This window comes from Elephas maximus, chromosome 1, assembly GCF_024166365.1.
Source record: "Elephas maximus indicus isolate mEleMax1 chromosome 1, mEleMax1 primary haplotype, whole genome shotgun sequence".
In the NCBI taxonomy this organism is placed as follows: Eukaryota; Metazoa; Chordata; class Mammalia; order Proboscidea; family Elephantidae; genus Elephas; species Elephas maximus.
Window position 1 is genome coordinate 196328804 of NC_064819.1, and position 21501 is coordinate 196350304.

The following is a 21501-nucleotide window of genomic DNA, read 5'->3' on the forward strand; positions in this document are numbered from 1 at the left end:
TAACGGTTTAGTAGCCTGCTATGGAATGCACATTTTGTTTATCCTGCAGTAAATTTAATCTTTTAAAGTGTGCCATTACTGAGAAAAGAAGCCTGAACAATGCCTGATATTGGGGTGGGGCCCTGGCAGCAGCACACCCACCTTCTCAAATAATTTTACTCACAATTGCTACTGTGGGCTTTCCTAAAGAAAACCCAGGTGGAGACAGTTATTAGAAAATAGGTATCCTATAAAAAGTAACTGCCTTGCGGCTGTAGCCCTATGGTAGGCCCCAAACTGTGGGCACTGTTGGAAACAGAAACAATTCCCTTGACACGCATTTTTTTTTTTTTTTTTTGACAAATGCTACTGAGTATATATAAAGTTTAACTCCTGCTTTCCCTCAGAATAGGAAAAAAAATATATTGGTGGAAACTCACCTTCTCCACACTGCTCATTGCCTGGAAATAGATGTTGTAGCCTTTGCGTGGGGCCAAAGGTGGGTTCCAAAATCCCTGGTAGGTCCTATTGTCCCCTACTGTGAATGGAGCAGGTTCGGGTAGATTCCCTGGGGGTAGCTCTGCAGCAAAGTAGTATGGCGCACCCCCACTCATGGCATTTTGGTATGTGACAGGAACCTGGTAGCATTCCATCGCCCCAGCTTCTCTCTTGGTTCGGTGTGGGTGCAGTTCTTCCACAACAATCTGATAGGCACTGTTTGCAAAAAAGAAAAATGCACATTTAGAGATTGGAGATGCTAAGATTTTTCAGTAAAGGAGCAGGGCTTTTAATATTAACACACAATAATGAAGAGTATTCCTGGCCGACGCACCTCACATACAACCGCCACCTGTTTGTCGGTGGAGGCTTGCGTGTGGCTGAGATGCTGAATAGGTTTCAGTGGAGCTCCCAGACTAAGACGAACTAGGAAGAAAGGCCTGTAGATCTACTTTAGGAAAACCAAGTGAAGCACAACAATCTGATCTACAACAGATCATGGGGACGGCCAAGACCAGGCGTTATTTCATTCCGTTATGCGTGGGGTCACCATGAGTCGTCAGGGTCTGACTCCATAGCAACTAACAACAACTAAGTTAGTCTTAACCCTCTGCATTCATATTTCCAGCTTTTTTGCACTAAAATGGAATTTCATGTGGACTCTGCTCTCCCCCAGCTTCAGTAGGGTTACTAAGGAACATAATAAAATAAGAAAAACCACCATAGAATTCGCCACATTTTTAAAATGTTGAGAAATAAGCCATCCTAATAAGGAACCTGACATTAACAAAAGACACATAATAGATTAAGTTCTTTGTCTGATATTTTAAAAGGTTTAAAGTTAACATTTTCTTTTGAAGTGATATTATGGAAGGCCCAGCTCCAAGGCCCAACAGAATGACTGCCTCAGGGAAGTGCTTGAAGCACCAGTCCGCAGTTGTCATAGCATTAGAGACAGAATGTGCTGACAGGCTTCTCCACCTCTTGACCTTGCTATGGCATCTACATTGGCTCAGAGCTATGCAGATCTAAAGTACAAGTGACATGCTGCAATACAGGCACAGATGGACAGAAATCTGTCCTCACCACTGAAAGGCACCAACTCCTCCTTTTAGAGTTGTTAATAATAAAATGTTACAAATTGTAGAAACAAATGGCATTTGGCCTATTAAAGCTCTAACCTAAATCTTCTAATACCTTTCTTAGCAGTCTTAAAGCATTTCTACAATAGCTATTATTTTATAAAGGGGAGAAAAGAAAGAAAAAATAATGCAACATTAAAATAAGGATTAGAAATTAGAAACTTTCTGATCACTAATAAAATGATTTTTTATTAATTTCCAAAACTGGTACATAAATAATATTCTTTTCTCATAAGAATTTTTTTAGGTACAGTGTACCTCAGACAGTTGATGTTATTAATATATTCAAAAGAAATATGTTTCAAAAAATCTTAAAAATTATGAGAAAATGCATTGTGGTAGCTTACATAAATTGAATATAAATAAGTTATGTGTACTTCTATATGTCTGAATCTTCAATCTCCAGGCAAATATGCTCCTTCTATATAGGGAAAGGACACCCTGGTGACGCAGTGGTAAAGAGCTACAGCTACTAACCAAAAGGTTGGCAGTTCGAATCTACCAGGTGCTCCTTGGAAACTATATGGCACAGTTCTACTCTGTCCTATAGGGGCACTATGAGTCAGAATTGACTCGATGGCAACAGGTTTGGTTTGGGTTTTATATAGGAAAAACATCTGTATTCAATGACCCTCTAGCAGCAATAGACTTCCATAAAAAGAAATAAAGAGGAGGGGGAAGGAGAGAGAAAGAAGGAGAGGGCAAGCAAGAGCAAGCATGAGCATAATTGAACTTGAATCTATGAAAATTGAAACACTTTAGAACCTGGTATAAAATTCTAACTTAATATAAACTTTGTTATACCTTCAAACAAAAGATCTTCATAGATTTAACCAAACCAAAAAACCCATTGCCGTCGAGTCGATTCCGACTCATAGTGACCCTGTAGGACAGAGAAGAACTGCCTTACAGAGTTTCCAAGCAGTGCCTGGTGGATCTGAACTGCTGACCTTTCGGTTAGCAGCCATAGCACTTAACCACTACGCCACCAGGGTTTCCTCATAGATTGAAAGAAAGGCATTTTATAAGTTAAAGACTTTCTTTCTTACTAATCATTCAAGTTTCCATTTCCCATTAAAATAGTCCTAAGAAAAAGATAGGTTGGTATCCTTTAGCAATAAGACAGAAATTGTGTTAATATCCGAACTCAAGACGTGAACAAGTAAGTTAAGGCAGAAGTCTATGTTACTAGAAATTATGCTTACTGAGCCATTCTCTCTACCTCTGCCAAGTTGGGTTGCTAAGCTTCTAGGAATTCTATTGATAAAGATACATGATCTCTGAGGCATCAACAGAATAGACACTTGTCAGTTTTCAAATCCAGGAAAAACACAAGCATAGTCCTTGGAGGGGATGTGAAAAGAAGAGCACAGCAGACATATGCTATGTTACGTAAACTTTGCTTTTTTTTTGCTTGTTTTACTTTGAATTTATTAATCCACATTTGTATATTATACACTTGCATACTGTGTGGATACTTATACGTATGCACATGAATACACCACATATGTATTTCCCAAACAAACCTAATCTCGTATTCTTTTCCCAATAAACGATAATGATAATTACCTACCCTTGTTAATCAGTTACACTAATCCTTAAAAAATATATTCCTTGTTAATTATCTCATATTTCTAGGGAAAAAAACAAACAAAATCTAGTGAACATTCAATCTTACCTAATTCTATTAAGTTGGCATAGGTTCTACTTTTCAAATTAATGATATATCATGCAAGATAATTTGTTCCCCAGATCATTTAGGACCAAAGCAAACTGCCAGTGCCGAACAGTAAAGGAAGAAAAGGTGCATCTGCTCCTTGGGAAAGGACTTTGAGTGTGGTTTCATAAAAGATAAGAATCAACACACTGGATTTCATTTTCAGATTTGGCACTGTTTCCAATTAAATGAAAGAAAAACCTGCTCTAAAATTATTTTAATTTTATAAGTTAGGGATGCTTCTTGAATGAATATAAATTAAGAAAATTACTTCCACACATATGTACAAATATACAGCTCTAGGCATATGCTTTAATCTTGTAATATGCTTTTCCTTTACTAATAATATCCACTTATCCCTTAAATAGTTATAGAAGAAATGAGGTACCATGTCTGTGCTGGGAAGGGAAAAAAAAAAAAAAAAGAGCTTCCTTCTTGTTAAAATTTTAAAGCAGGAGTCTCACTTTTTTCTTTCCACATTTTATACTATACATTATAGAAAGTCTTCTGAAAATTGGCTTTAGAGGGCCTCTAAAATATTCTTTGTGCAAGGATTGACATCAGCTAGAAAGCTAGATGGAGATAGTGTTCTCTCTGGAGAAACGTCTTCATGGTATAACACTTAGCTCAGTTTCTGTATATTTTTAAACCCCAACTATGCTTAACTCCACAAGCTGAAATAGTAACCATAGCATTTTATATTCAAGTGTGGTTTTCAAATAGGATATTGGGTATTTAAAGAGAATCTGTGGAATGAATAAATTGTTTTTGCCTTTTCCGTAGGTGCCTTTGGTTACTTAGGGTATAACCAAGGGGCTATTTTTTCTTTCTCCATGAAACTGGCTTTGTCATCTCAAATATATGAATTCTATTTGTAAATAAGAATTTCCTTAATTAACTTTCTGTCTATAACTTTGCATTCATTCAACTATCATCATTTGTCAATTGTATATTGAGCAATTACCATATATAATGAATGTACTGTTCTAGGCACTCAGAAAAGAAAGGTGAGAAGTCTCTTGTTCTCATGACCCTTACATTTACTTTTCTAGTGTTCTATTGTTAGAATACTTTCTGGTCCCTTCGATTTCAATAAGTTGAAGAATACATAAAAGTAAAAATATCTGTGTTCTTTAAAACCCTCTCCATTTGTAACCTGTGGCTGTTTACAGTAACCATTGAAAAATGACTGAAACAGTCTTTCAGAAGTAAATTTTCGGAGTCATCTTAAATCATTTTTCATATACCCTTTGCCCTTACACTCAAACCAAGCTGAAATAGTACTATTATTCTTCTATATTATCACCCATAAACACCTTTAAAAGTTTAAAATCTTGGTCCACTGATGCCTGGTATACTGCAATCCTTCCTTACAGAACACCCTAAGCATGCTATCCTTCCAGCATACTGAAAATATGAAAAGTACCCTTCCATGTAATGATACTGCTTAAATCCTCTAGTGGCATTTTACAGCCATTAGTTGGGCTCAGTCTTCAATTAGCTCCTTTCAAGACACATCACTTTCTTCATTTATATTTTTATTCATGCACATCGCAAAGAATGTGTATAATCTATACAGAGATCAACTGTAATCATGGTGAGCTCTTAAAAATTGTTTAAACTTAGTGAAAAGTCACTATAAAAATAATTTAAAAGTCATTAAAGGAAGAGATGTCATCTAACTTGAGATGGAGCTACAAACAAAATTATAAAATTCATTTTTAAAAGAAATTGTTGCTGTTAGGTGCTCTGGAGTTGGTTCTGACTTATAGTGACCCTATGTACAACAGAATGAAACACTGCCTAGTCCTGTGCCATCTCAAAATCACTGCCATGTTTGAGACCATTGCTGCAGCTGGTGTGTCAATCCATCTTGTTGACGGTCTTCCTCTTTTGCACTGACCCTCTGCTTTATCAAGCATGATGTCCTTCTTCAGGGACTGATCCCTCCTGATAATAAGTTCAAAGTACGTGCTCAGAGTAAGTCTTGCCATCCTCACTTCCAAGGAGCACTCTGGCTGTAACTCTTCTAAGACAGATTTGTTTGTTCTTCTGGCAGTCCATGGTATATTCAATATTCTACACCAGCACCATAATTCAAAAGGCATCAATTCTTCTTTCGTCTTCTTTTTTCATTGTCCAGCTTTCGCATGCATATGAGGCTATTGAAAATACCATGGCTTGGGTCAGGCACACCTTAGTCCTTAAGGTGAAATCTTGGCTTTTTAACACTTTCAAGACATCTTTTACAGCAGATTTGACCAATGCAATATGCTGTCTGATTTCCTGACTGCTGCTTCCATGGGTATTGATTGTGGATCCAAGTAAAATAAAATCCTTGACAACTTCAATCTTTTCTCCATTTATCATGATGCTGCTTATTGGTCCAGGTGTGAGGATTTTTGTTCTCTTATGTTGAGGTACTATCCATACAGAGAGCTGTAGTCTTTACTCTTCATCAGTAAGTACTTCAAGTACTCTTTGCTTTCAGCAAGCAAGGCTGTGTCATTTGCATATCACAGGTTGTTAGTAAGTGTTCCTCCAATCTTGATGCTGTGCTTTTGGTGAAAGGATATAACCTGGCACACACCTTTCCTCATTTTAAACCAGGCAGTATACCCTTGTTTTGTTCCAGTGACTGCCTCTTGGTCTATGTATAGGTTCCACATGAGCACAATTAAGCATTCTGGAATTTCCATTCTTTACAAAGTTATCCATAATTTGTTGTGATCCACACAGTTGAATGTCTTTGCATAGTCAACAAAACACAGGTAAAACACTGGTATTCTCTGCTTTCAACCAAGATCCATCTGACATCAGCAATATCCCTCATTCCACATCCTCTTCTGAATCCAGCTGGAATTTCTAGCAGTTTCCTGTGCATATACTGCTGCAAAACTTTTGAATTATCCTCAGCAATATTTTACTTGCGTGTGATACTAATGATATTGTTTGATAATTTCCACATGCTGCTGGATCACCCTTTTTTGGAATGGGCACAAATATGGATCTCTTCCAGTCAGTTGGCTAGGTAGTTGTCTTCCAAATTACATAGCATAGATGAGTGAGCACCTGCAGCATTGCATTCGTTTCTTGAAACATCTCAATTGGTGTTCTGTCAATTCCTGGAGCCTTGTTTTTTGCTAGTGTCTTCAGCGCAGCTTGGACTTCTTCCCTCAATATCATCAGTTCTTGATCATATGCCACCTTATGAAATGGTTGAACATTGACCAGTTATTTTTGGTACAGTGACTCTGTGTATTCCTTCCATCTTCTTTTGAGTCTTCCTATGATTCTAAATTTTTTGTCCATGGAATCCTTCAATATTGCAACTGAAGGCTTGCTTTTTTTCTTCAGTTCTTTCGGCTTGAGAAATGCTGAGTGCGTTCGTCCATTTGGTTTTCCAGCTACAGGTCTTTGCACACTCCATTATAATACTTTGTCTTCTCGATCAGCCCTTTAAAATCTTCTGTTCAGCCCTTTTATGTGATCATCCCTTTCTTTCGTTTTAGCTACTCTACGGTCAAGAGCAAGTTTCAGAGTCTCTTGTGACATTAATTTTGGTCTTTTCTTTCTTTCCTGTGTTTTAAATGACCTTTTGCTTTTTTCATGTATGATGTCCTTTTGTCATCCCACAACTTTGGTCATTAATGTTCATGTGTCAAATCTATTCCTGATGGTCTCTAAATTCAGATGAGATATGCTCAAGGTTGTATTTTGGCTCTCATGGACTTGTTTTAATTTTCTTCAGGTTCAACTTGTACTTGTATATGTCCAGTTGATGGTCTGTTCTGCAGTCAGCCCCTGGCCTTGTTCTGACTGGTGATATGGAACTCTTCCATCGTTTCTTTCCACAAATGTAGTTGATTTGATTCCTGTGTTTTCCATCTGGTGAGGTCCAGGTATATAGTCACCATTTATGTTGTTGAAAAAGGTACTTGCAATGGATAAGTCATTGGTCTTGGAAAATTCTATCATGAGATCTCTGGTATCCTTTCTATCACCAAGGCCATATTTTCCAAATACTGTTCCTTCTTTGTTTCCAACTTTGCATTTCAATCACTGGTAATTATCAATGTATCTTGATTGCATATTTGATCAATTTCAGACTGCAGAGGTTGGTAAAAATCTTCAGTGTCCTCATCTTTGGCATTAGCTGTTGGAGTGTAATTTGTATAGTGGTGTTAACAGGTCTTGTAGGCATATGGATATTATCATATCACTGACGGCACTGTACTTCAGAACAGATCTTGAAATTTTCTTTTTGATGATGAATGTGATGCCATTCCTATTCTATTTGTCATTCCCGGTGTAGCAGGTCATATGATTACTAAAAATATTTGTTGTGACTTAACGTCAAAAACCAATACCTTGAATTCTTAGGTGACTTTTTGCTCCTCTACCACTTCTAAAATGAAAACTACCATCATTTCTTACCTAAAGTACTCCTCCTCATTCCCCTTTTCACCTATCACTAAGCTTTATACATCTTGCCTATGTAAAACTTCGTATAGGATTCACAGCCTCACCTGCATTTCCATTGGTACTGCCTTAATGTAGCCCATTATCACTTTTCACCAGGAGCATTCCAGTCTCTAGGCTTCCCCCGCCCCAGTTCATTCTCTATATTTCAATCAGTATGATCTTTCTAAAATTAAAATTGTGATGATTTTCCAGTTAGTCTTTCTTTCAGCAGTCATCTTCAGTTTTCTGGTTAGCACTCAACAGCCTCTTCTTCTGGCCTGTGCTTCTCTCTCCAGCCTCTGCCGTTGTCACTCTCAATGGCCTGAACTACTTGCAGTTCTTGAACTCACCATGCTATGCCACATATGCAGCCACATATCACAGCTCCCTTTTGTGGGAGGCCCATTGTCCCTTCTCTTCACAACATTCTCTCCCCCCTTGTCAAAATGGCTCTTGGGCAAACTCAATTCTACCTCTCTTACAAAACTCAGCTTTTGAACAGCATTTTCTAACTGCTGTCATTGCACTTATCATGCTGAACTGTTATTAATCTTTGATTTATTACGAGTCTACCATCGTATCTGAGGGCACTTACTATATGGCCTTAAGTGAATTTGTATTCCAAGTATCCAGTTCAGTTCCTGGAACATATTGAATGTTATTGAATCAATGAATTTATAGAAACCATTGTCACCATTAGCTTTCTTTTTCTTTTTTTTTTAGGATGTGCAAATTCTAATTTTTTTTAATTTATTTTATCATTACACATAACATATACTTAAAGTACAAATAATAATAATAGGAACATTCAGGTACCCAGTTTAAGAAATAGAATATTAAGACTCTATATTTCTTCATTATCTCATCCCACTCCTTTCCTTATGGGTATCCACTACTCTGAATTTTGTATTTATCATTCTCTTTTATTTCTTTAAAGCTTTACTGCATATATATATATCCTTAACAACCATTTTTTTAGCTTTCTTAATAAAACTAAACTAATGAAACTAAACAAAACACACAGAGCCTAAACAGCAAGGCTTTCCTAGTTGTTGTAACAGAGGCTTTTGAATTTGGATTTGTTTGACATTAGGAAGACCAGGGCAGAAAGAAGAAGAGCTATTTCCACTAGAGTTTGGACAATGTATGATGAAGGGCAGGATGATAGAGGCTGATAATGGCATAAGGCAGGCAAGAAGAGAACTGAATATTTTGGGCTAACCATAGCAGACAAAGCTAATAGATGGATGCTCTCAAGAGGTCTAGCTAGGTGGAAATAGGGCAGGCTTTTGGGGGGCTAGGGGGTGGAGATAGGCCTCAGACAGAGTGGAATGGCACCAAGCATTATTTAGAGATGAGATCCTGATAGTTTGACATGCATGAATAAGAAATTGGGCAAAAAGTCAATTAGTTTCAAGTACATCTGAAGGTAGTGAGTGATATTGATTCAATTAAAGGTTTGAGGTACCAAACCATAAATTCAGTTCTAGGAAAAATTAATCACATCAAGCTGAAACCTCATTTTCAAAGGAATTAGGGCAGTGGGCAAGATAAGCCCCAAAATAAAGCTCTAGTTACTGGTAGTGAGACTTCAGGTAGGAAGGTGGTCAGAAAAAGAAAGACAGGCTCCCTGAGAGGAGGAATCAAAGAGCAAAGGAGGAAGGACTCATCTAAGGCTGAATTCCTGACTGAACCATTCTGGTTCTACCACCTGGTCCCCACCTATGAGTGATCCCAGGGAGTTGAGCAAGTCATTACAAAAGATTAGAGATGGGCAAGATGGGATAGAATATCAGTTGGAAAACAGATTTCTGCTCCCCTGGTAGTAACATTCTTTAAAGAAAAAAAAAAAAAGAACCTGTCATTTGTTTATATATCATTACATCATTTCTTCTTGTAGTGTTACAGGTTTTAAATTTATTTTGTTGAATACTAATCTCCTACAGCACATACTGTGGAGTTCTCAGCCACTGGGCTCAACTCCGGAAATGGTCAAATGTATTTCCAACAAATACAAAAAAAGTGCATTCCTGAGTTTAGAGAAAGATGGATATATGATTATTTAGAAATTCTTTTTTGCACAGCCATTAGTTCAGACCATATGAGCCCTCAGTAATTACAAACCCTAAGTAAAAGTAAACAACGTGAATGCCAGGAAGACTTGATTTAAAGATGTATGATCAATAATATGCTCATTAATTCAAAAAACTCCTTAGCACTAGCTATCAACAAAAGATTTACAAGGTTGCAGGTATCTTGGATGGCCCATGATGAACTGGACACTGGGTTTCTGTGTTTAATTGTGATAATTTTATCTTTGTTTATGTGTCTGGTGGCACAGTGGTTAAAGTGATTAACTGCTAACCAAAACGTCGGTGGTTCGAAACCAACAGTGGTGCCACAGTTGAAAGATTGGTAGTTCGCCTCCATAGAGATTTACAGTCTTGGAAACCCTATGGTTGCTATAAGTCAGAATTGACTTGATGGCAGCGGGTTTGGGTTTGGCACAAAATACATGGTCAATCATTATTTATGAAATAAATTGATTAAGTGAATAAAAAGTTAGTATAAGCTATGTTATACAACATAGTCATCAAATAATAATAATACACTAAGTTTGCAACTTACATAAAGTAAAGCTGAATTCCCTCAAACATAGAACTCTTAAAAGGTAAATGCAAGTACCCTGGCTGCTTGTTTAAACAGCAGCAGTAGACTTAACACCTACAAAGTAAATTTTATCATAGGTAGGAACATGTGAATGACCCTGATTACTTGTCAATAGAAAAAAGGCGTTGAGTGAAGAAATTTTTCTTCTTTGGATCAGCAGTCAGATTCACTCACAGATCACTGATACATGAATAGCACCAGGTACTCACTTTGAATTTTCAAGTAGCTAGTGCTTTGCAGGTGTTTATGCTACAAGAACACTCAACCATCTCTCTTCTCTGCTGTGGTATTCCCATGAGTTTTAGCCAGGCAGGACTCAAGAGAGTTTCCTATATAGGCTCATGTTCTTTTATCAAGGTTTTCTTTACTTAATTAAGAAAAAAATTTTGCCCCTTTACAGTGACATAGGATTATTTGCCTGGTCAATGTGTGCTCATAAGCTCAAATATATTCATTTTATACATAGAACACAGATTTATTTTTTAAATGAACATGCAAACAACTTGAGATGATCCAATTATGAAATACCTACACTGATTTCTTTGCCTTGATTTCTTTCTCTATAGAAGCTGGATAACAAAATATCCACAAAACCTATGAGTTTCAAGTGGAATCTTGCTTAAACTTGAGACAGTTATCAAATTACAAATGTACAGAAATTGGTTGGAATAATTTGATGCAATCTCTGAAAACAACATAGTGTTAAATTTTCTGCAAGATGACGAATATATGATAGCTTAATACTGGAAAGAAAACTGACACGGTGAAATAATTTTAATATTTACTATGCAATTCTGGAAAAGGACAATTCAGTAATTAATAGGTCACAAGGCTACATTAGTTACATTTATTTTCCTTTTATTTCCTCAAGGCTTCCTACTATTTTCAATCATTCATATGAAATTATTCATAAGTGATTTACTACATTGGACAGGAATTATTTTCTCATTCTACTTTTGACAAATATCTTCAAAGCTCATATACCATAGATATCAATAGAGGAAGGGAAATGAAATGGTACTAGAGGGAAAAAAGAACAATGACCTTTATTGACTGCTAAGCAATTGCGGAAAAACATCACTCATAGTGGCTGTTTGTTTCCTTTAACTATTATTTTTTTCCGCTCTTACCTGATAGGTGCACCTTTGGCCTGTGCTGGTCTCAACAACACAGTTATTGTGGTGGCGGTTTCATTGAGAGAGGCATCAACTCCTTCGTAGTCAGGTAAAGTTGGAGCTGATAAATGATTAATGAGGTAAAAAAGTTTCAATTAATTAACAGTAATATCACCATTCAAGAAGAATAAATAAATAATCCCAACTAAGGAAAAAATCCATTTAATACTTAAATATTTAAAATATATCTTATTTTATAGGATAACATATGCCACTGAATATTAAAACTCTGGGAACCTAAGGCATCTGAAGGTATTAAGACAAGATTTGTTGTTAAGTTTTAAATAATAATCTGGCAATTTTTGATACACACCTCAAAAATTCTGTGAAGATGCTGCAACTTTTAGTTTCCTGAGACCTTGAAATTGGCAATGATGGAATGGGAAGAAGGTAGTAACAGCATAGACTCTGGAGAGTTTTGGTTATGGAGACACATATGGAGATGCATGTGGCAGGAACTGAGATACAGACTGCCTGTTGAGGCAGCACCATTTATGATCTAACAGTTGGGGAGCCCCAGTGTTCTTATCTGTACCATTTTTACCGTTATAGAAACCTATCAAGCAAGTGTGGTGAATGGAAATGGGCACCTTAGTTTTTATTAGTTGCCAGGTTTTCGAAAAGAAGAAAGTTAATGGGGGAGAATGCCTAATCTTGAGCTAGGTGAAAAAGTAACTTCAAAATGGCTTTAGGTTATTTCCATGTAGAAAGATGTTCAAAGGAGTATATACTCAGTAAAATGTGTGCATTATCTATCAGAAAGAACTTAGAGCAAATGGCCTCAAATTTTTAAAATGTGTTTAATGCATTCCTTTAATATTCACTGAATATATACTATTGCCAAGTTTTCTGATGTGCTATAAATATAAAGACAAAGCATGATCTCTGATAAATGCTGATTTCTAAAATTAAAAGGATTCAATTTTTATCAACAGTGAGAGTCTTATAAACAAACAAAGAATATATAGCCAAAGGAGGAAGACAAATGATTTGCCAAAATGGTGGTTGTTAAAGTAGGGAGATCAACATTACCTGGAGGGCTTGTGAAAACAGACTGCTAGCTACCTACCATCAACCTCCTCTCCTGAGTTTCTGATTCAGTAGGTCTGAGGAGAAGCCTAATCAATGTGCACTTCTTGAAAGTTCCCTGGTGATGCTGATGCTTTTGGTCAAAGGACCAAACTCTGACAACCACTAGTGTAAATTAGTGTTGGAAGTTGGAAAGGTGACACAGAGAAGACTTCAGGGTCTTGGTGATGCTTGTGTTAAATCTTAAAGGAAGACTAAAAAACTTATCAAGAGGACTAAGCATGGAATAAAATTCCAGGGAGAGGAAACAGTATGTTTGAAGACCCCAACTTTGAAAGGACATTTTGTATTTGAAAAGCTACAAACATTTGCTATGTCCGGAACTTTGGGTTCAAGGTGAGAAGTGGAGGTTGGGAGGAAATATGCCGTGAAAGGCAATGAATGCTAATCATGTGTTGATATTCAGTCTTTATCCTACTGGACACAAGAAGATTTGGAAGAAATTTAAGAAGAAAATATGTGTTAATCAATGGAAAAATACACTGAAGCAGCGTGTAAGTCTGAAGGCAGGAATACTATTTAAAAGATATTTCAATGATGTGTTTTAAATATAGTCCACATGCAAAGGAAGAAAAAGTGACATGAGAAGGAGGTAACTTATCTGAGAGTTCTTTAGGAAGCAGAATCAACAGATACTAAATATTATACATGCACAATATGGGTATGTGTATTATCCATCAATGTTCAACTATCACGCCTCCAATAACCCGATCTCACTTTTACTTAAATAGCTTTTAAAAATGCTGAAGAATATAATTACTGGACCAAAAGGACAAAAAACAGTAATTTATCTCAAAGATTCCAATGATGCTGAGAACCATACTGACCATAAATTTTATCAGACTTATCTGTACATTTGTTCACTGTTCTTGTTTTTATAATTTTATGTAAATATAGTGGTAGATTAAATATCTCAGTGGTGCAAATGTCTAACACCTCGGCTACTAACTAACTGAAAGGTTGGATGCTCAGAGTCCACCCAGAGTGCTTCAGAAGGAAGCATGGATTGCCCACTTCTGAAAATCAGACGTTGAAAACTGTATGGTGCACAGTGCTACTCTGACACACAAGGGTGGCCGTGAGTCAGACTCGACTCGAGAGCAACTGTTTTTTATTTATTTATTTTTTAATTCAACATATTTGCAAATAACGTTTTAGACTTAAAACAATTTGGAGAAGAGAATGCGTAGCTATTTTTTGAGGCAAACGTTACAGATTCGGAACAATGATACATATCTTCCAGTCCTATTATAACATAAAAAACATATCACTAATATATGCTATGTGGGACTATAATGAAAATGAACATACACAAGAGAGCATTTTGGATTCAAGATTAGTGTTTTAATATAGTGAATGCCTGATCCTTAAAAAATGTATTATTAAAAATTTCCTTCATTAGCTATATAATATATATTTATTTTAGTAATCTTAAATAAGATAAAACATATAAGCTGGAGTAGATTTATGGCATATTATTTTTTTATAATGCTAATTGCTAGCAAGCATTTAATCATTGCACCTGTAAACAGTTTTGTCAAATGCAAACTATAAAATTGTGAGCACAATACAATGTAAAATTTCATCATATTTTTTCCATAAAATTCTCCTGCGCATCCCAATTTTCAAATTTAGATCCCCATACATTTATGTGAGTCTCTGAGAGACAAGAGCACATATTTGTTTAAAATTACCAGAATATCAGGAAAAGTGGAACACAGACAAAGTATGTGGTACTATAGTACTAGAACAAGGATCTTCCACAGTTCTTTGGATAAAAATTCGTTTAATAAAGACTTGAGGTTATTAGTGTTTATAATAAACTTCGGAAATTTTTAATAAAGTACAATTTTTCTTAAAAGAACACTGCCAATTAAAAGTGACTATCTTATCTGAGATATGTTTGGGATTGGACATATAAAAAGATAATGTGTACTCCAATGACTCTTTAAAGTGTCTTCAATCATGTAAAAAAAATTAAAGATTCAATAAGCAAGACAAACTCCTTTTTTATGTGTATGAGATTCTCCATCACGTGCTATTACAAACCATGAGCGTGATCAACCCTGTTTGCACTTTACTCATTTGTATACCTGAGATGTTAGTTGTCACATTGATGGCTGTAGCTGGTCCAAAGCCTTTGACTGTGCTAGCTCTTATGAAAAACTGGTAGGTGGTCCCTGGGTGAAGATGCATAAAGACATGGTGTGTACTGTTCCATAAATTTGATACAGTCTGGGGTGGTCCAGCCACTGGAACTGCAGGATCAAAAGACCTTATGCTGCTATAGCTGACCTGTTTTAAGAAATATATCTCCTGTTACATATCCAGCCTAAGTAATATTAAATTGTAAATAAACCCTTCTAAAATAAGGCTGTATGCTAAATAACATCTCTCTGGAGTCAAACATAATTTTTTCCATCTCTTGTCCTTTTCATTTTTGATATGGTTATTTTTCTGTAATTCTGTATCTATCTATTATCTATCAATCCACCCATACATAAACCTAGATAGTTATATTTGACCAGACCAATATACATTCCATTTTCTTCAAGCAAAAAAAAAAAAAAATCAGACAATATATTAATATACTTAAACATGAATATATATTCATACTAAATCTTATGGCTATAGAGTTCAGTGTAGATGAAACATAGAAAGCGTTAAAAAAATGTTTGTTACTATCAACATTTTTCCATACTCCGTCAAAGTTATACAGCAAATTTCATGCAAATATTACTCAAGGATGCTACTATAGTCACATGTTATAAGACTATGCTAGTGAAGCCAATTTCCATGATGCACTCACCATCAAAACCAAACCAAACTCACTGCCATCGAATTGACTCCAACTCATAGCAACCCTGTAGGACAGGGGAGAATGCCCCATAGAATTTCCATGGCTGTAAATCTTTACAGATGCAGGCTGTCACAACTTTCTTCTGTGGAATGGGTTCAAATCGCTGACCTTTGGGCTAGCAGCCGAGCACTTATCCACTGTGCCACCAGGGCTCCTGATGTACTCGATAGCCACTAGAAATTTGGGCATTTTATGCTCTAATCAACACTCAGTACCCAGGAAAAGAGCTATACCTTTGTGCAATTGAAATGATCCTTTGGTTTCTTCATTTTAGGTTGTCATATTTGAAAATAAGATAATGATTTATATTCAAAGTTGACATGAAACTCTGGATTAGTCAGGTTCATAATATGTTTTCTTTTTTTTTTTTTGATATTAATTACTCTGAAACCATTAACATTCATTGGTCTCATCTAAATCACAGTATGAAATATAAGCTTCTTAATTTTATATAAAGGAAAATCAGGGATTTTTATACGTGATCTTTCATGACAACCATCACTAAGTCTGTCTTGCCAACGCCAACCTTGTTTCCCTAAAAAATACGTTTAACTTTAAAAAAAAAAAAAAAATAGGAATCTGAAAATTGTAGATGCCAGACAATATTCATTTTGATTCTCATTCTTGGGATCAAAGAGCTTGTAAATCAAAACAGAGGCAACTAAAAATGATTTTAATCCCCTAACCCCTACTTACTTCTTTTCCTTTATTTCTCTCTAAACTTTTCCTTTTTCTCTCCCTCTTATCCCTTCAATCCATAATTCAATGAACTTCCTTATTCTCCCAATACCTCATATTGAGTGATGATTCCATTTGGATCCAAAGGTTCCTTCCAGTTCAAGAAGATCTTATTTTCAAAGGATGTTCCTTTAAGGGATTTGACTGGTACAGGGCCAGGCACTACAAATACATACATTTTTTGGTTAGAAGCTCCTCACATAAGAAACAGAACTAGTTAAATAAACCAAACTAAAAATAAAATAAAATAAATAAAAAAGTGCATAAAGAAAAAAATAAGCTATATGATCAGTATTCTGACTTTATTTTGATATTTGGGAATTTAAAGTAAGTCTATGAGCTTCTAATACAGAAAATTTGTAAGTGTAAAGTTATTTTTATTCAAAAGAATATACTATCACCTCAGAGAGTTGAATAAATTGTACGGTCTAGTTTTCTCTGTTGTATACCTTTAATAACATGAAGATCTCATTTGTAATTTGTTTCAAGAACAGAGCTGTAATTCCCTGAAAGATTTTTTGAAGATTATAAGTCTCTAAAGAGTTTCCATAAACAAAGTTCATAAAATAATGAATTATTGTAATAATTAACACTCCTTGGAATTAAAAGCGAAATCACATAGCACTAAATTGAAATGTTTCTTAATAATCAACCTGACTTACGTAACTGAAATTATTAAATTTCTATAATTAAAAAAAGAGTGAGAGAGAGTGTTGGTGACTACAACTTTTTAAAAAAGTTGTTTAATATTAATGGTTCAAATGTCATTGCTTTAGTCTTTTAAATGAAATGCATTTTTTCAAAGCTAAGAACCAAATCATCTTATAACATTGGACATGTTTAAAACTTTAACAATCAACATAACTAGTTCTGAAGTGTCCCCAGGTATGACAAGATTTGAGAAGCCTTCACTCCAGGCTTTATTTGCCAATGTCATATAACTGGCAATACCCAGTGGCGGCACTGGATAATTGGTCACCCTCTATTGAAAACATACACGATTCAAGATTCATTTTCTCTTGTATGTTTTCCTTTTATAGATTTTATTTAGATATCCAGTTATTATTTATTCACATGAATACCCAGTTGCTAGTTCTGATAAATGGGAAAAATAAATAGAAATAATAACAATGTTTTAAAATATATACTACCCATCCTAATTGCTTTAACACGTGTTTCCTTTGAAAATATCAACCCCAACATTCTGCAAGTATGGTTTTTAATTAATATTTTTATTAATATCTAATATTTCAGTGAACTTCACACATGACATTATCTAGAAATGTAGTTTCAGTGTATATAGCAATTTTGCGAGGACAGAAATAAATTAAAAATCACTGGATCAAAGGAAATGCTTTGCATTGTGGCTAGAAGTATCAAGAAATTGTGAATGGTATCTCACAAAAGTAAGATTTATTTCAACCTATGAGGAGACCGTGAGTGATGTTATGACCTCTGGGACCAAAAACCAAATCAAACCCAGTGGTGTCGAGTCGATTGCGACTCATAGTGACCCTATAGGACAGAGTAGAACTGCCCCCCACAGAGTTTCCAAGGAGCACCTGAAGGATTCGAACTGCCAACCCTTTGGTTAGCAGTCGTAGCACTTAACCACACCCAATGTAATTTGGAACGTTTGTAATAAATTTATAAAGGAAAGGAATCCACAGTAAACAGAAGAGACGCCAATATTGAACTTCCGAAGATGTGTTCATGCATTTGTCAGCAGAAGGTCTGGGGAGAAGTTAACCAAAGGCATCCACTCCCTCTCTGCCCCACGGTATTGGTGCAGGCTGTGCAGCTGATAAAGACAGGCCATGACAGACCCTCCCTTCTGTGCAATCCACGGTACCTGCTGAGGCTGCCACGGACATTTGTTTGTTTTCTAAGGGAGTATTTGTTGTTTCCTTCTACTCAAATGATGCAAGCTGATGAATGTGATTAGGGGAAAATATTTCTCCATCTTTAGGTATCTCCCATAGAAGATGATTGAAGAGACAGAGGGCAAAACCCCCAGGTAGTGAATAAATGTTTATTTGATGGTATTATAACTGCCTATGCTCATTCTATGGAAACCCTGGTGGCATTTATTCAGCATAATTTGGCTTGCAAATACTATGAAAAAAAAAAAAACCTGTTGCCACGAGGATTATGACTCATAGCAGCCCTATAGGACAGAGTAGAACTGCCCCATAGGGTTTATAAGGAGAGGCTGGTGGATTCGAACTGCTGACCTTTTGGTTAGCTGGTGAGTACTTAATCACTGCACCACCAGGGCTCCAATAATATTTGTATTTCCAATTGTTTATAAAGAAATACTTTTAAATGTTTGCATAATCCTGCTTTGAAAGGGGTAGAATTGGAGAGTAGTTTACCTTCCCTAAAATTTCTGTATTTCTTTGCTCTTCTTATACATAGTCTACTTTGCCAATAGGATTAACCTTGTCAATAGGACACATCTGTGAGAGGGGTAAAAGTTGTTTGTGGGAAAATTATGGAAAAAAGGGTATAATACCACTGATCCTGGACTATATAATGGGCCAGAGAAAGAACTAGGCAGGTGAACTATAACACATACTAACACATACACAAAGAGGACAGGTCAGGGTATGGGGCATAAAATAGACAAATTATATTCACTAACCATACATTAAGGAGCCCTGGTGATGCAATGGTTAAGCTCTTGGCTGCTAATCGAAAGATCAGCAGTTCGACCCTACCAGTAGCTCCTCAGGAGAAAAGACCTGGCAATCTGTTCACATAAAGACGGCAGCCTAGGAAACCCTACGCGGCAGTTCTACTCTGTCCTATGGGTCACTATGAATCTGAATTGACTCAACGACACACAACAACAGTGCATTTGAAAGAAGACAATGTCTACAAATAAAGACAGCGTCTGTATCTAAATACAACATGAAGTTAATAAGATCCTTATCATGGCAGTAATGGCCCTTCACGTTTCTACATCAAACCTTTGAGTGGAGGCAGAAAGCTGACTTGTTAACTTGCTGTGATTTATTTGAGATATTTTAGCTAATTTTTTGAGTATAGAAGTTTCTCTAAAATACAGCTGTCAGAATCGAAAAGAGGGCAAATGAGATGTGGGTGGGAAAAGATTATATGAAATAAGCATCACAGTCTTTAAAATGTAATAAATGTATATTTAGAAATAGCTTTGTAGTCTCAAAAATATACCCAAATCAAGCTTTTCTGTTGAGCTAACTTCATAATATTGATTTTTATGAATGCTGGAATAAAAAAGAAAGAAAACAAAACCTTGTATAAAAAAGGTACCAATGTGTTAAAAAAAAGTGTGCAATAAATTAAATATAAATCCTACCTTGGGATTCTGCTGGGAAATCATTCCAGCTTTGCTCTCATGATTTATGGATGTCCTCAGAATCTTTTCATGAAATTATACCTTTTTATTGGGTGGTTGATAATTTATCTTTTTCTATGTATGTAGGGCAGCAATAATTTAGTAAAACTGACTTAATCAGGTCGTCAAAATCCATTGATCTTTGCAACAATAGGTTATGATTTAGATAGTTTGGTCCCTCCCCCCCAAAAAACAAAAAAACAAACAAATAAAAACATCAAGACACATCAAATATTGCATGTAGGAACTGAAGCTCACAGGGCAGATTTGAAGACTAAAACCCAAACCACCCAATGCCATCGAGTTGCTTCTGACTCATAGCGACCCTATAGGATAGAGTAGAACTGCCCCATAGAGTTTCCAAGGAGCACTTGGCAGATTTGAACTGCCAACCCTTTGGTTAGCAGCCGTAGCACTTAACTACTACACTACCAGGGTTTTCTGAAGACTAAAGCACTTGCAAATACTTCATGGAAAGTTTGTACTTTGATCATTAAGTCTTATATATACAACAAAAGAAAAAACAAACTCACTGCTGAAGAGATTAATCCTAGTAATACTATCAACTCATAATAATATGCAACTCAATATCATTAAGACCTATTAAAATTTTAAAGGAGAGGTTAAGAAAACCTAGGATTGCAAATAATACTGAAATCGAATACATAGTTGATGGTATTTTACTCCTAGAAGACTATTTCTGGATAAAATAAACAGCACAGCCATACATTTGATCAATTTAGGACAAAATTTAAAATTCCATAGCAACTTATTTTCTGATTAATAATCTAATCATATGTGTATCCAAAAATACATTTCAAAAGTGAATGCAATATGAGAAAGATTATATAAAGATTATATAAGCCTGACTACATTCTTTGGTTTGTGGTAAAGAGAGGCAGACTAACAAAGCATACCAAAGAATATCATCAAAATGAATTGTATCGTTGGAGGGTGATTGGCTAAAGCAGTACAAAACTCATGTAACTGACTCTAAAATTACCAATTAAAAAATTATTGTTTTTAATTTTATGTGCAGTCAATAAAAAGTGTGTATACTCTTATCACTAAAAACATGAGTTACAAGATGGCTAGTGGGATGCAGATATTTTAATATCCATTCCACTTCCTAAGATTTCTCAGAGCTTTGGATCTACGTGTAGATATCCCATCTCTATCATCCACCAATGAAACATTTATCCCTAACCATTCTTTCTTGCACAAGAATGTGTTTCACTTTTTTTGTGTGTATTTATCAGAGGACAAGGTTTGTTAGCTAAAAATATTGTTGCTGCTTCAGTTAGAAGCAAGTACAAACATAATAGCTGAAAAGGTTATCTCAAAACAGACAATGATGCATTTATCATAAACAAGTCTAAAGTTTATACTTTGAAATTTTAGGAATATAAGAATTAATTCCATGCATACTTTTAGGACTATAGTAATTTTTCCCTTCAAAGACTGAGCTCAATGAGGTTAAAGAACTCTCGCTTCCCCTTATCACAATGAAAACAACCAGGACAAACCAAGGTCATTTCCACTTTTCAGAGGGGGAAGGCTTGAAATGATAAGAAGCATTTCTAGAAATTGCGGTACATTAGTCATTTCATGGCAATTTCACACTTGGTAGGTACCAAACTATAGATATGACCCTAAAGTTCAGGACTTGAAGGACATTAGCAATACTTGAGTATGAAACATATCCCGTTTTCTGAAACACAAATAAACATGTAGCCTTGCTGTCAAGGTATTTAAGTAGAAAGAATTTTAGAAGGGGACGGAACTCAAGA

General features: G+C 35.7%; 1 protein-coding gene across 5 annotated transcripts in view; it reads right to left on the reverse strand.

Annotated features, from left to right (window-relative positions):
- The window catches only part of PTPRK (protein tyrosine phosphatase receptor type K), a 694658-nt gene that overhangs the window by 119118 nt on the left and 554039 nt on the right, over positions 1-21501 (reverse strand). For all 5 annotated transcript variants that reach the window (XM_049901316.1, XM_049901385.1, XM_049901556.1 and 2 more), the window contains exons 9-12: positions 16385-16494; positions 14828-15029; positions 11601-11706; positions 420-693 (exon numbers count right to left, since the gene is read on the reverse strand). In XM_049901316.1, coding sequence (XP_049757273.1) covers positions 420-693; positions 11601-11706; positions 14828-15029; positions 16385-16494 — 692 coding nt within the window. The remainder of the gene's footprint in view (positions 1-419; positions 694-11600; positions 11707-14827; positions 15030-16384; positions 16495-21501) is intronic.